General features: G+C 37.7%; 2 protein-coding genes across 2 annotated transcripts in view; both read right to left on the bottom strand.

Annotated features, from left to right (window-relative positions):
• Window positions 1-14,966, bottom strand: part of LOC133664954 (collagen alpha-2(VI) chain-like) — a 79,546-nt gene that overhangs the window by 39,435 nt on the left and 25,145 nt on the right. The window lies entirely within an intron of this gene.
• marchf4b (membrane associated ring-CH-type finger 4b) overlaps window positions 12,301-14,966 on the bottom strand; it is a 55,994-nt gene continuing 53,328 nt past the window's right edge. Inside the window, exon 4 of the mRNA XM_062070055.1 lies at window positions 12,301-13,202. Coding sequence (XP_061926039.1) covers window positions 12,781-13,202 — 422 coding nt within the window. The 3' untranslated portion in view covers window positions 12,301-12,780. The remainder of the gene's footprint in view (window positions 13,203-14,966) is intronic.

Below are 14,966 nucleotides of genomic sequence, written 5' to 3'. Positions count from 1 at the left end.
AGTATTTCTCCTAGCCTTGTCTAGCGCTTTTGGTTTTTTGTAGGTATTTATATTAGTAGTTTGTTACATGGTGTGTTGTGTTTTCCACCATCGCCATTGTTTTGTTTCGCTACCTTGTGCTTCCGCCAAATAAAGAGGAAGAACAATTGAAAACCCAAACTCGTCTCTGCATCCTTGGGATCCACATCACCACATCCTAACAATGTTTCAGCATTCCATGCATATACTGACCTCTGGACCCCCTGCTGAAAGCTTCTTCTCCCTAAATGGATATTCACTACTGTTGTAATCGTAATATGGTATTGTGAATAAACTTGAACTTGATAACATTCGTCTTGGTTAGGACAATAAATCTTGGTATTTTTTTAACCCCAAAAATTCCCAGTTTTTACAGTATTCATGATATTCCAAAATATTGGACAATAATTGGTACTAAGCCCACCATTCTCACTTATGGTTGTCTTTTTTTTCTCCCTGAAAACAATTTTGAATGCAAGTAAATGTTCAATACTATCGGAAAATATATTATTTAGTCTGAAATTAGCAATCAATTAAGCAATACTTTTGCAGAAATCCATCCTGGGTAATGATGTCATTTTGACTTATTGCAGTAAGATTTATTTTTATTTTTTTATCAATCCAACAAAATAATACACAATAAAACAATAATGATACAATTCCAAAACCAAACCCGGCCCAGCAACATTCAGAATAGCAATCAACAGAGCAATTGAGAGGACACAAAACAATCCAAAGGTAGTCAAACAAAAATGAATAATATCAACAACAGTATCAATATTAATAAGAATTCCAACATAGCAGTGATTAGAAATCCCTCATTGACATTATCATCACAGCCATTTATGAAAAATAAAGACATTTAAAAAATGAACAATAGTGTCACAGTGGCTTACACTTGCATCACATCTCATAAGTTTGACAACACATCGTGTCCAATATTTTCCACAAAGATAAAATAAGTCATATCTATGTTCATTTATTAGTCAAAAGAAATTTAAATAATGGATCCCATATTCCAATATATAACTCATTATTATCTTAACTAAATGCAGTTTTTTCTACTGATATCATCTCCATAGCTTGTGTGTACCAGTCAGTGTGAGTTGGACTATCAACATCTATCCATTTTTTTATTATTATCCTTTTTGCTAGGATGCATATTGAAAGAAATGCATTTTTATTCTTTGATGACACGTTACTAAATTGATACAGATCACCAAGAATACAAGTTTGCAGTGTCATTGGGATGTTTATATTTAGAAATGTGACTGCTTTTTTTTGTTGTTTTCAACCATAACTCTTTTATTCTCTGACATTCCCAAAACGTCACAGTAAGATTGAACAATGGCAGCCACCTTTGTATTTCAACAAACAGTCCCCTTTAAGGGCTCGATTGCAATATGTTAATGTTAGTTTATTTAAGCATTATATATTTTATTATTTTATTAAAGTGTGCTTGTGTAGTATACTTTATGTGAAACTCCACATTGAAGTAATTTAATACAGGCAACAAGTCAGCAACGACATTTGTAATGATGCAAAATGTCATATGGTTTGACCTATGTAGTCAAGCAGAAAATGGTATAATTTAGACTATGAGCTCTTTATCTCCCCTGTCAATGTAAGTAACGGTTTCAGCTTTTTTTCCCCTCTGTAAATGTTATCTTGTTTGCAAGTAAATGTTTCATACAATCAGGTAACTTATTTTATTGTAAAAAAATATGTTAATTTATATTATATTTTATTATTTATTATTTTATTATATTTATATTATATTTATTGTAAAAAATATGTTAATTTATTCCCCAAATTTTCTGAAAATGTACTGTTGCAGCAAATAATTCTGCTTAATTAGATGTCATTTCCAACGACTGAATCGCTCCTTTTAACATCCAAAGTTGGACATCACCTTGACAGCCAGGCTGTTTGGATAAGAGGATAAAACACATGCCTTTTTTCCAGTGATGTGGTTTCAAATCCCGGAAGGGAACAAAAGCACACATCGTTTTTAGACATCTATGAGTCAAATAGATTATTTCCGACATACATCTATCATTTCTATATTCATAGTACGTTTTTAGTACATTTTCCGATCTTCAACATTAACACGATATCAACATTCAATTTCTACTATCAAAGTATTTCTAAATTCTAACCATTTCACAGTTAAACTGTTTCTGTCCTTCCTTCTATGTTCCACTAGCATTTCAACTGGCATTCTTCCATATTCAAACCATTCCTGCTGTACGTTCAAACATATTCTTACAATCATTACATTCATTCTGCCTTTCAGTTTAGCAACAAAGATTGGGGGCATTCACACACGATTTCTACAGAAATGGTCTTTTCCAGTTTTTCAATAAGGTTAAAAAAAGATTCTTAATCCTTGTACTTTGTAAATACTTTGAGTTTGAGCAGTTTCTTAAACTGGATTATATTTTTTTTGTTGTTCAATTTCTTTGCTTAATCAATATGATATGCTAAAGGTCTTTGTGTTGTAATTGCGTACCAATGCTGTAATATTGTTTTTTATCTCAACGGTTATATTTCTTCTCTTTCGTTGAGAAGAAATGTTGTACATTCTTGGGTAGCAGGTTATAGTTTGCTTTGTACATTATTGTAACTATTTGCAAATGCACCAAATCATTGAATTTCAATATATTTGATCAATAGATTAAGGGTTTAAATGTTCTCCAAAACCAACCTTATGTATTATTCTAACTGATCTTTTTTGTAACACGATTAGTGAATGAAGTGTACTTTTGTAGTTATTTCCCCATGTTTCTACACAATAACTCAGATATGGTAACACAAGCGGGCAGTAAAGAATATTGAGTGATTTTGGTCCAGAACATAACTGGCTTTATTCATTATTGACGTATTTCTTACCACTTTTTGTTGCATATTTTTATATGAGATTTCCAGTTAATTTTTTATCATTTATTAGTTAGTTAGTTAGTTTAGTCTTTATTTGAAGGGACAATGCACAGAGACATTAAGATCAAAGACAGATATGTTCTGCACCAGATTATAGCTAAATAGCTCATTTCCATCTGCAGTCCCTGGCTACCTAAATTAAAGAGATACAAAAATCATGCAATACAATTATAACATTAAAATTATACTATAGCATGTAATCAAATAATAAAATGCCCTTTCATTGATACATACTTATTATACATTACAACCACTCCTCCTTTACATCATAACACAGACAATACATGCTCTTGTTCACATCTGTCATCATTTGTAAAAACAACCATGATTTTAACAGACAGACCTCACAGTTTACAACAAAATGTTCTCATGCATAAATATAATACACATTAAGTTGACGTGTCAAACATAGTACCCACCTCACTGACCGTGTGAGCAACTTTGATTGCTCCAAAGCCACTTTTTTAACTTCAATTGTGAATGAAGAGTAATCTGTTCGACTTTTCAAGTTTGTTGTGAGGTCGTTCAATTACTTTATGACTTTATATGAAAAGGCTGATTGTGCAAAAGAGGTTTTACATCTGGGTACGCTACACTGCCCTCTGGTGGAGACTCGTGTGTTTTTAGTTGTCACAGATGTAAACTGGACAAAGTGCTTAAGTGGCGCTGGTGCAGTGTTATTTAGGATTCGATGGGCCATTCGTATTGATGCTAATCTTTGAATGTCAACAAAATTGAACAATCTATATTTTTGGAGAACTAAACAGTGATGGTGGTGTTGTGGTTTTCGGTCAAGGATTTTGAGCGTTTGTTTGTGCAAAGTTTCCAATGGCCTCAGTGTTATTTTGCTTGCCTGGGACCAACATCCATCCATCCATCCATCCATTTTCTACCGCTTATTCCTTTCGGGGTTGCGGGGGGTCGCTGGAGCCTATCTCAGCTGCTATACAATATTATTACATCCCATTGTTTTACTTTTTCCTTGTTTTCTCAATCTATTTGTATTTGTGTTTGACTTTCTCTTCTACTGTTTCCAAATAGCATTACTTTAGTTTGACCTAAAGTCAAAGATAGTGTCACGACCTGTCGCCTATCAGGTCTGACATATTTTGTGTGTTTACTTATTTTCTGTATTCACTTCCTTGTCAGTGCTCTTATTCTTCACACCCACCAAAACGAAGATTGTAAATAAGTAAAAAGAGGGCTCACTGCACACAGGAGCATATCTAGTCGATACTACTATGATTACGTCGACATTTTTTGGCGTCACAAAATCTTCTTTCGTTTTTTAAAAATGTATATCATGTTTATAAACTCAGGAAATATGTCCCTGGACACATGAGGACCAATGTATGATCCTGTAACGACTTGGTATCGGATTGATACCCAAATTTGTGGTATCATCCAAAACTAATGTAAAGTATCAAACAACAGAAGAATAAGTGATTATTACATTTTAAAATAAGTGTAGATAGAACATGTTAAAATAGAAAATAATCAGATATTAACAGTAATTGAAAAAGTAAATTAATAATACATTTTCTACCACTTGTCCTTAATAGTTTTGACAAAATAACGGAATGATAAATGACACAATATGTTACTGCACACGTCAGCAGCTAAATTAGGAGCCTTTGTTTGTTTGCTTACTACTAAAAGACAAGTTGTCTAGTATGTTCACTATTTTATTTAAGGACAAACTTGCAATAAGAAACATATGTTTAATGTACCCTAAAATTTTTGGTTAAAATAAAGCCAATAATGCAATTTTTTGTGGTCCCTTTTATTTAGAAAAGTATCAAAATAATTTTGGTACCAGTGCCAAAATATTGGTATCGGGACAACACTACTTCTGACAGAGTGACCATCGGGTTTTTGGTCACCTTCCTGACTAGAATAAGATGAATGCAGCAATGTACAGAGACATCCTGGATGAAAACCAACACTTCCCATCCAACCTGATGGAGCTTGAGAGGTGCTGCAAAGAGGAATGGGCGAAACTACCCAAAGATAGTTGTGCTAAGTTTGTGGCATCGTATTAAAAAAAAACTGGCTGTAGACTTTGGTATGACTCGGCCGGGGTTTGAACTTACGACGTACCAATCTCAGGGCGGACACTCGAACCACAAGGCCACTGAGCAGGTTTATTCCATGAATTGTATGTTCATTTTATTTTATTCTATGAATTTATTTCATTTTTGGAATCAGGCTGTAACAACAAAATGTGGATGAAGTGAAACGCTGTGAATACTTTATGGGTCCACTATATTATGTTGAAGAGGTTCATTTAGCCTACTGATGTGTATTTATAAATGGTTGATTTATATAGGCTAGTAAGGTAAAGTTTTGTACCTGACAAGTTTCGGCTACATAGGTCCAGTATATTATCTAAGTTGCATAGAGTTTTCAGTTCCATATTTTACTGTTCAGCAATCTTTCTTGTCGCTATGTAAATTCCCATAAGTGTAGATGAATGTGCTGCTAAATCCAGGTCTTTTTGTTCAATGGTCCTTTGAAACGTAGTTGTGTTGATGTTGAATGTAAGTGTTTGTTTTTCGTAAAGATGAACTTTTTTCCAGTAATTCTATATTTTTCTCTTTCTTGTGTTCCCAATAGTTGATAGTATGGTATACGTTCTAATCCATACATACAGAATTGTTGGAGTCATAGGCGCCAATCTACATTTCTGCCAGTGGGTGCTCGGACGGGCGGTAAATCTGACGCTACTTTTCTGAGGCTATGTCAGCAGGGCCGCCAAGTGCAAAATGTGCTACGATGAGAATATTTAATAACAATACGAGGATTTGGCTCCAAAAGGAAGTAAAAAGGTAGTTTCCATTTGAAAGTCAGCTGGTGTCGTCGCTCTGATGTCACTGGCAGCACTTTTTGCTCAAATGAAAACTATATTTATTTTGCTTTAATAAATGAGGTCAGTGTCCCACAAACTACCAGGAAGGATTTCCCTTTTGTATAAAGTGTGCCACTTTAGTTTTGAACTGACTTTGCTTTCACTTTCGCCTCGTTTTGCCCCTACATGGACGCTCGTCTTTGTTTCATGATTGTTTTGTTGCAAAACCACTAAAAACTGGGATTTCATTGGCTGTCAACATGTAACATGAGGTGTTTTCATAGGAACTTCCCCAATCTGCTTTTCGCTTTCTGTTTGAAATCATCGCAACGCACTTGCTGTCAGTTCTGTCGTCACTTTGCTCTGCAACAATCATGACTTCAAGGCAAAAAGGATGTTTCGTGACTGTCACAACAATAAAAGGGAACGTTTGTGTGGACAAAAGCAACACATTTCATTTTTAGCCCAATCATCGTGTTCTATACAGGCCAAGAGTACCCAAACATTGTAAGAGTAGTGTTGGCCTGTATAGAACACGTGGTGCCACGTGGGTGCTTGGCATTGTCCGTGGGTGCTCGGGCCCCGAAGCACCCACGGGATCGGCGCCTATGCTTTGAGTACATTTTCACTTTAACTCTCCGTTCATTATGAATGTTAGCCTTTAAGTCAGTGCTTCTCAATTATTTTCTGTCATGACGCCCCAGGCAAACAGCGACACCCCTACATTGAATTAACTTGATATATATTTATTTATTTATACAACGCACTGCATGAGTTACATTCTTTATATGCCACTGACAACTGCATTCCTAAGCAAACTTCTCTATCCCTTTGCTTCTGTTAGCTCCATGCACATGTGTTGTTGTGTACTTTTTACTTCTACCGGGTAGAACAGAGAGCCTGTTGTTTAGATTGAACATTGCTGCCGCCTAGCTGCAGGTTTATGTATCACTGTATAATCAATACTAGCCTAGACCGGGGGTCGGCAACCCGCGGCTCTAGAGCCGCATGCGACTCTTTAGCGCCGCCCTAGTGGCTCTCTGGAGATTTTTCAAAAATGTATGAAGAATGGAAAAAGATGAGGGGGAAAAAAAAATCAATTTTTTTGTTTTAGTATGGTTTCTGTAGGAGGACAAACATGACACAAACCTCCGTAATTGTTATAAATCACACTGTTTATATTAAATATGCTTCACTGATTCAAGTATTTGGCGAGCGCCGTTTTGTCCTACTTATTTTGGCGGTCCTTGAACTCACCGTATAGTCTGTTTACATGCATAACTTTCTCCGACTTTCTAGGACGTGTTTTATGCCACTTCTTTTTCTGTCTCATTTTGTCCACCACACTTTTAACGTTGTACATGAGTGCACAAAGGTGAGTTTTGTTGATGTTATTGACTTGTGTGAAGTGCTAATCAGACATATTTGGTCACTGCATGACTGCAAGCTAATCGATGCTAACATGCTATTTAGGCTAGCTATATGTACATATTGCATCATTATGCCTAATTTGTAGCTATATTTGAGCTAATTTAGTTTCCTTTAAGTCTTCTTAATTACATTTATATCTCATGACACATGTAATATGGCTTTTAATTTTTTGCGGCTCCAGACAGATTTGTTTTTGTTTTTTTTGGTCCAATATGGCTCTTTCAACATTTTGGGTTGCCGACCCCTGGCTTAGACCGTAGGTGTCAAACTCATTTGAGCTCAGGGGCCGCATGGAGGAAAATGTATTCCCACACGGGTGGCCGGACTGCTAAAATCATGGCATAATAACTTCAAATTTTTTTTCTTTGTCTTACTTCGGCCAAAAATAGAACAAGCATATTCTGAAAATATACAAATTACAAATAATCCTCTTGGCAAAACACTTTCAGTAAGTTAAAAATTGGTGCAGTTTCGAAAACACAATGAAGAACACAAATAACTTAGACTTTGTCTCGGTATATTTACAAAACCATTACATTTTAAGCACTTCCTGTTTAGCATTCTCATGTTGGCAGTTCACCATTAAAGACGTGTTGGAAAAGCAATCGAGTGTTTCCTTAAACCGCCGCGTTGGTGACATCCACAACTGCCACAAAACATTCACATATTACAATTATTATATAAGCAAAACTATTGTCAAAAATGACACCATAATAGCCTAATTAAAGGTAACATAATTAGAAACGTAATCAATGTGAACATGGTGGATTTAAGCATAAAATGAAATAGAACGAACCACAAATGTAGAATCACACATTTTTACAATGGAGTTCAGAGTGCACATCGTGCCGTCAACAAATGGCCAGCGCTCCAGAATTTGAACTACAAAGATGAATGTCATGTTGATTTATAGTATTTTTCGGACTATAAGTCACAGTTTTTTTTATAGTTTGGCCGGGGGTGCGACTTATACTCAGGAGCGACTTATGTGTGAAATTATTAACATATTACCGTAAAATATCAAATAATATTATTTAGCTCATTCACGTAAGAGACTAGACGTATAAGATTTCATGGGATTTAGCGATTAGGAGTGACAGATTGTTTGGTAAACGTATAGCATGTTCTATATGTTATAGTTATTTGAATGACTCTTACCATAATATGTTACGTTAACATACCAGGTACGTTCTAAGTTGGTTATTTATGCGTCATATAATGTTTTTTTCCTTCTTTATTATGCATTTTCGGCCGGTGCGACCTATACTCCGGAGCGACTTATAGTCAGAAAAATACGGTAATTACCGTTTTGTTATTTCATCTGTTGAGTGAATAATTTACAATAAAAAAAGGTATTGTGCGTCGGTACAGCATTAGTCTGCCGCCAGCCACAACAGGAGCAGCTGATTGCTTGCACCTGCGTTGACTGGAGTAGCGGCCGCCAATCCAGAGGGCGCTTAAAGTCAGGTGACATGTCATCTTTAACAGTGTGACGTGAGTCACACTTGAATTGCTATTGCGACATCCAGTGGACACATTTAGAACAGCATTCTCTTTTATTAAATTGCAGCCAATTTTTTACTTAGAAAACAAATTTTGCAGGTCGCGTACTGCATTAAACCTGTTCACCGACCGGCCTGATACTCCTCGCGGGCCGTACTTTTGACACCCTTAGTCTAGAGACCAATAATACAAATCCCTCCTGCTACTTATGACCTCCCCAGGGGGTTCCAATCCACCGTTTGAGATAAAACTGCTTCAAGTTGACATTTTTGTTCTCAGAGACCAAGAGATTAGCTCTCTAAAATACAATTTGATACCATAAAACATTTATTAAAAGTATTAAAAAAAAAGAAATATAGGTAATTAAAAAGAAAAACTGTTTTCCTTTTGTTTTTAACATAAAACATTTATTTATAGCCCTGTACATTATAATTTTTTATATCATTTAGTTTAAGCAGTGGCAATTATTCTTTAAAAGGCAAGGCTTTTTTACTGTTTTATACCATATTTTATTTTATATAAAAGTGTATTACTTGGTGACTGCTACTTGATTGCATTGCAGGATTTATTTGTAAAAATGGACTTTGTTGAACTTTGAACTGAACTTTGTTTGTTTCAGTCTGAAACCCATTCCTTTTCCTGCTGAAGCTTTTTCTAGGTGCACCTTAATACAAATCCTGGCATAAAAATATGGAATCGCCAGTCTTGGAGGATGTTCATTCAGTTGTTTAATTTTGTAAAAAAATAAATTCAAAAAAGCAGATTATAGACATGACACAAAACTAGTCGTTTCAAATGGCAACTTTCTGGCTTTAAAAACACTAAAATAAATCCAGAGTATAAATTGTGGTAGTAACAGTTTCATTTTTAGATCAAGCAGAGTGAAAAAAATATGGAATCTGTCAATTCTGAGGTGACAATGTAAATTAAAATTTCCAAAGCAAACACCTGCATCAAATTAAATATCTTCCTTAGTCTGCAGTTCAAAAGAGTGTTCACACCTTGGAGAGCTGTTGCACCAGCCTAGGTGGATCGACATGAATCATGACAAGAGATGTCAATTGGAACAAAGGAGAGGATTATGAAACTTCTTCAATCTTGCAATGTTGCAAAAAAGTACAAACAACATGGGAAGGTTGTAAAAGGCAACAATACTGATAGACCAAGGATCAGAACATCAAAGCATCAGTACAGAACATTTGGTCACACTTTAGTATGGGGAACATATTCTAAGTAACAAAGACTTAATTTACAGTTATTTGGACACTAGGGGAACATATAAGGGTTAGTGTTAGGGTTACTAATAAGCAATAATTCTGAGGTTATTGAAGGAAGACTCTTAGTTAATGGCTTACTGGTTGTATAATAAGGCCATGCAGAGTAAGGCATTAATAAGTACTTAATAATGACTAATTAAGAGCCAATATGTTACTAATTTGCATATTAATAAGCAACTAATTAATGGTGAATATGTTCCCCATACTAAAGTGTTACCGAAAATTTAAAGCAATATATCTAAAAAACAGAAAATGCTCAGCAAAACAAATCAATAAATGGGCAGAAAGTGGAGACACCGTCTGTAGCCGAACTGTAAGAAACCGCCTGAAGGAAATATAATTTAAATACAGAAAAGCTAAATGAAATCCATCATTGAAACACCAGAACTTAAAAAACAAACAAACAAGGGTCCAATGGGCTACGGAAAAGCAATGGTGGACTATGAATGACTGAATGGAAGTCATATTCAGTGATGAATCACAAATCTGCATATGATGCTGCAACTTTTGCTTGGTGTCGTTCCAATGAGATTTATGAAGATGACTGCCTGAAGAAAAACATGCAAATTTCCACAGTTATTGATGCCATGGCACTGGGAGGATGGCCATAAGTGCATCTTTAGTAAATGCACAGGATTACATGTTCGATACTTTTTTTATTCCATCATCCGAAAGGATGTTTGGGGAGGATGACGTCGTTTTCCAAGATTATAATGCATCTTGCCATTGAGCAAAAACTTTAAAAAGGTTCCTTGAAGAAAGATAAATAAGGTCAATGTCATGGCCAGCAAATAGTCTGGATGTCAATCCAATTGAAAATATGTGTTGGAAAATAAAGAAAATGGTCCATGACCAGACTCCAACCTACAAAGCTGATCCGACAACAGCAATCAGAGAAAGTTGGAGCAAGATTGATGAAGAGTTTTGTTTGTCACTCGTTCAGTCCATGCCTCAGAGACTGCAAGCTGTTTTAAAAGCCAGAGGTGGTGCAACAAAGTACTAGTGGGGTGTTGTAGTGTTTCATTTATTTTTCATGGTTCTATCATTTTTTCCTCAGAATTGAGCCATTCCGTATTTGTTTTTACTCTTCTTGATTTAAAAATGAAATTCATTTTTTGGATTTCTTTAGTGTTTGTTAAAGCCAGAAAGTTACCACTTGTAAAGACGATAGGTTTGTGTCACGTCTGTTATCTGCTTTTTTTCCTAAATGAACATTCTCGAAGACTGCTCATTCCATCATTTTCCCCCCAGGGGTTGTTGTAGTCATATAAATTCTACCTCATGTAACAACAAGTGGCCAGGAGTTTTACTTCCTGTGTATTCTGTCTTTAAATGAAATATTCCTCAATACGCTGACTTAAATACTCTAAAGCAGTGGTCCCCAACCACCGGTCTGGGGACCGGTACCGGTCCGTGACGCATTTGCTACCGGGCCGCAGAGAAACATTAAATAATTTATTAAGGTCTGCATTTTCTTCGACTTAACTTTCGCCTGTCCCACTAGACACACCAATAAGCTTGTTTCTTATAGATGTACAATAAAACTCCTCATAGGAAGTTGCCATTTGTTATAACTTTGTGAGATGATACAATGCACATTAATGAACATCCATCCATCCTTCCATCTTCTTCGGCTTATCCGAGGTCGGGTCGCGGGGGCAGCAGCCTAAGCAGGGAAGCCCAGACTTCCCTCTCCCCAGCCACTTCGTCCAGCTCCTCCCGGGGGATCCCATGGCGTTCCCAGGCCAGCCGGGAGACATAGTCTTCCCAACGTGTCCTGGGTCTTCCCCGTGGTCTCCTACCGGTCAGATGTGCCCGAATCACCTCCCTAGGGAGGCGTTCAGGTGGCATTCTGACCAGATACCCGAACCGCCTCATCTGGCTTCTCTCGATGTGGAGGACCAGCGGCTTTAGTTTGAGCTCCTCCCGGATGACAGAGCTTCTCACCCTATCTCTAAGGGAGAGACCCGCCACCCGGCGGAGGAAACTCATTTCGGCCGATTTTACCCGTGATCTTGTCCTTTCAGTCATAACCCAAAGCTCATGTCCATATGTCAGGATGGGAACATAGATCGGCCGGTAAATTGAGAGCTTTGCCTTCCGGCTCAGCTCCTTCTTCACCACAACGGATCGATACAGCGTCCGCATTACTGAAGACACCGCACCGATCCGCCTGTCGACCTCACGATCCACTCTTCCCTCACTCGTAAACAAGACTCCGGGGTACTTGAACTCCTCCACTTGGGGCAAGATCTCCTCCCCAACCCGTGGGCGAGAACCATGGACTCGGACTTGGAGTCGCTTCACACTCGGCTGCAAAATGAACATATAAAATATAAATGTGACAGATTGTAGCCAAAGGCTGATTTCCATCTGCAGTCCCCAGCAGGTTGATGGTAACCTGCTGGGGATCTCATGGCAAAGAAACAAGCCCAGGGCTCCCACTAATTCAGCGTTATAGTAAGTTGTATTTTTCATGCACTTATTTTTGCTGTATTTATCTGGCACAAGTGGAAAGCCGGTCCCTGGAAATAATGCCTACATTAAACTGGTCCGTGGTTGGGGACCACTACTCTAAATCCCCCAAAGAAGTATTTACCAAGCAGCTCTGCAAATCAACCAATTTACATTTTTATTCAATCAATGACAGTGATGATGCATTATGTAACAAATAAGAAGACGGTATCAGTCCAGTTGCAGTTTAGATGCTTTGTGAATGTTAGACCCTGACCCCATTTGAGAGATAAGGCCCCATCTGACGCCTCACACGGTCGTGACTCTCATGACCAGTTCTCGTGTGTTACTGCTGGCTTGGTTGCGAGGTTCCGACGGTCTCAGGTGGCTGAGCAGGTGCAGGATGTTGTAAGGGTAATGCGGGTCGGCCACCGCGCCCCCACCATCGGGGTTCAAGTCCTGCACCCCAAGTCCTCCGGCGGCCGCCACCACATTCGCTGACGTGGAGCCGGCAGCCGTGGAAGCGACCACCATTAGCGACGAGGTGGAGGCGGACACTCCGAGTCCGGTCTGGTAAGCCTGGTTGGTCTGATGAGTCCTGTCCACCGCCATGTTCTTCAAGTCAACGTTGTCCAAAGACTTGTCATAGTTGAGAACCTTCCACTGCTGGTTGACAGCCTGCCACCGGTGGAAGATGCGGAACACAGACGGTCCCTCATGGACAATAAGTGCTGTGGACGTCAGAGCATCAATAAGAACATGTGGCAATCATCACGTTATAGTCTAGTTTACTTCAAGATTCGTAGGACAACAAAAAAAAACTGTTGACATGGCACAGTTTGAATTATTGGATTGAGGTTTGCAAAGGTAAATCATTTTTTGTGTTGTGGTTCTCCAACAATCTCTTTGAGCACTGTCTGAAATTACTTATTGATTGGAGTTCTTTCAACTCATTATTGAGAGAAAAGAATCAATTTGTAGCAAGAGAAGCTTAGAGTCTGCACTCTGGTGTAAACAAGCCTCTTCACCTGTAAACCACTGTGGGCAAACCTTTGCAGAGCATTACTGTACCACTGCCAAACCCATCAGTAGCTACTTATGCACAAACTATTCAACCCTCACAAGACCTGAGGACGTTCTGTACCTTTTAGGCTTTTTATTTTTTATTTTTTTGAGGAAATGTTGTCTGTGTTGAATGAATTTATAGTAGGTAAAACGTTTCCAAACGATATTCATTTACTTTTTTGTCATCTCTATTTCTTTAATTAGCTTAAGATGACTACACAAAAACCAACAAATACGGACATAGTCAGATTTGTTCTGTCTGTTGAAAAATTTATTTTTCAACATAAATTAAACATTCAAGTTGGATTACTGGTCCACTTGTCCTCATTTCTTCTTTCGAAGCATGCAGTAAAGTTCCATTTGAAATGACAGTGGTATTCATGTAAAAATAAAATAGTATTTCATATTTTTCCTTGGGACTTTGGGTTTTAGTCAATCTGACACTGCAGTAAAAGTTCAAGTTAAAGTACCACTGATAGTCACACACACACTAGGTGTGGTGAAATTACCCTCTGCATTTGACCCATCCCCTTGTTCACACCCTGGGAGGTGAGGGGAGCAGTGAGCAGCAGCAGTGGCAGCGCTCGGGAATAATTTTTGGTGATTTAACCCCCAATTCCAACCCTTGATGCTGAGTGCCAAGCAGGGAGGTAACGGGTCCCATTTTTATAGTCTTTGGTATGACTCGGCCGGGGTTTGAACTCACAACCTACCGATCTCAGGGCGGACACTCTAAGTAACACTTAAAACCTATTTTACTGCCAGTCATTGACCCACCTCAAGGCCTAACAATATGATAATTATTAATAGTTGATGTAGTTTGTAAGTTGTTTAAAATCAACTCTTCTAAGTGGAACAAAAATATTTATATGACATATTTACTGCAGTTTTTAGGTCGCACACAAACGAGTGAAGGAATTTCTCTACATTTTAGGTGTTGATATACAGTCGTGGTCAAAAGTTTACATCCACTTGTAAAGAACATAATGTCATGGCTGTCTTGAGTTTCCAATCATTTTTTTGTGATAGAGTGATTGGAGCACATACTTGTTGGTCACAAAAAACATTCATGAAGTTTGGTTCTTTTATGAATTTATTATGGGTCTACTGAAAATGTGACCAAATCTGCTGGGTCAAAAGTGTACATACAGCAATGTTAATATTTGGTTACATGTCCCTTGGCAAGTTTCACTGCAATAAGGCGCTTTTGGTAGCCATCCACAAGCTTTTGGTTGAATTTTTGACCACTCCTCTTGACAAAATTGGTGCAGTTCAGCTAAATGTGTTGGTTTTCTGACTTGGACTTGTTTCTTCAGCATTGTCCACACGTTTAAGTCAGGACTTTGGGAAGGCCATTCTAAAACCATAATTCTAGCCTGATTTAGCCATTCCTTTACCACTTTTGACATGTGTCATTGTCATTGTCCTTT

The sequence above is a fragment of the Entelurus aequoreus genome, linkage group LG14 (assembly GCF_033978785.1).
Source record: "Entelurus aequoreus isolate RoL-2023_Sb linkage group LG14, RoL_Eaeq_v1.1, whole genome shotgun sequence".
NCBI lineage: Eukaryota > Metazoa > Chordata > Actinopteri > Syngnathiformes > Syngnathidae > Entelurus > Entelurus aequoreus.
Note: the sequence above shows the minus strand (reverse complement) of the source record. Positions and strands in the feature narration are given on the sequence as shown.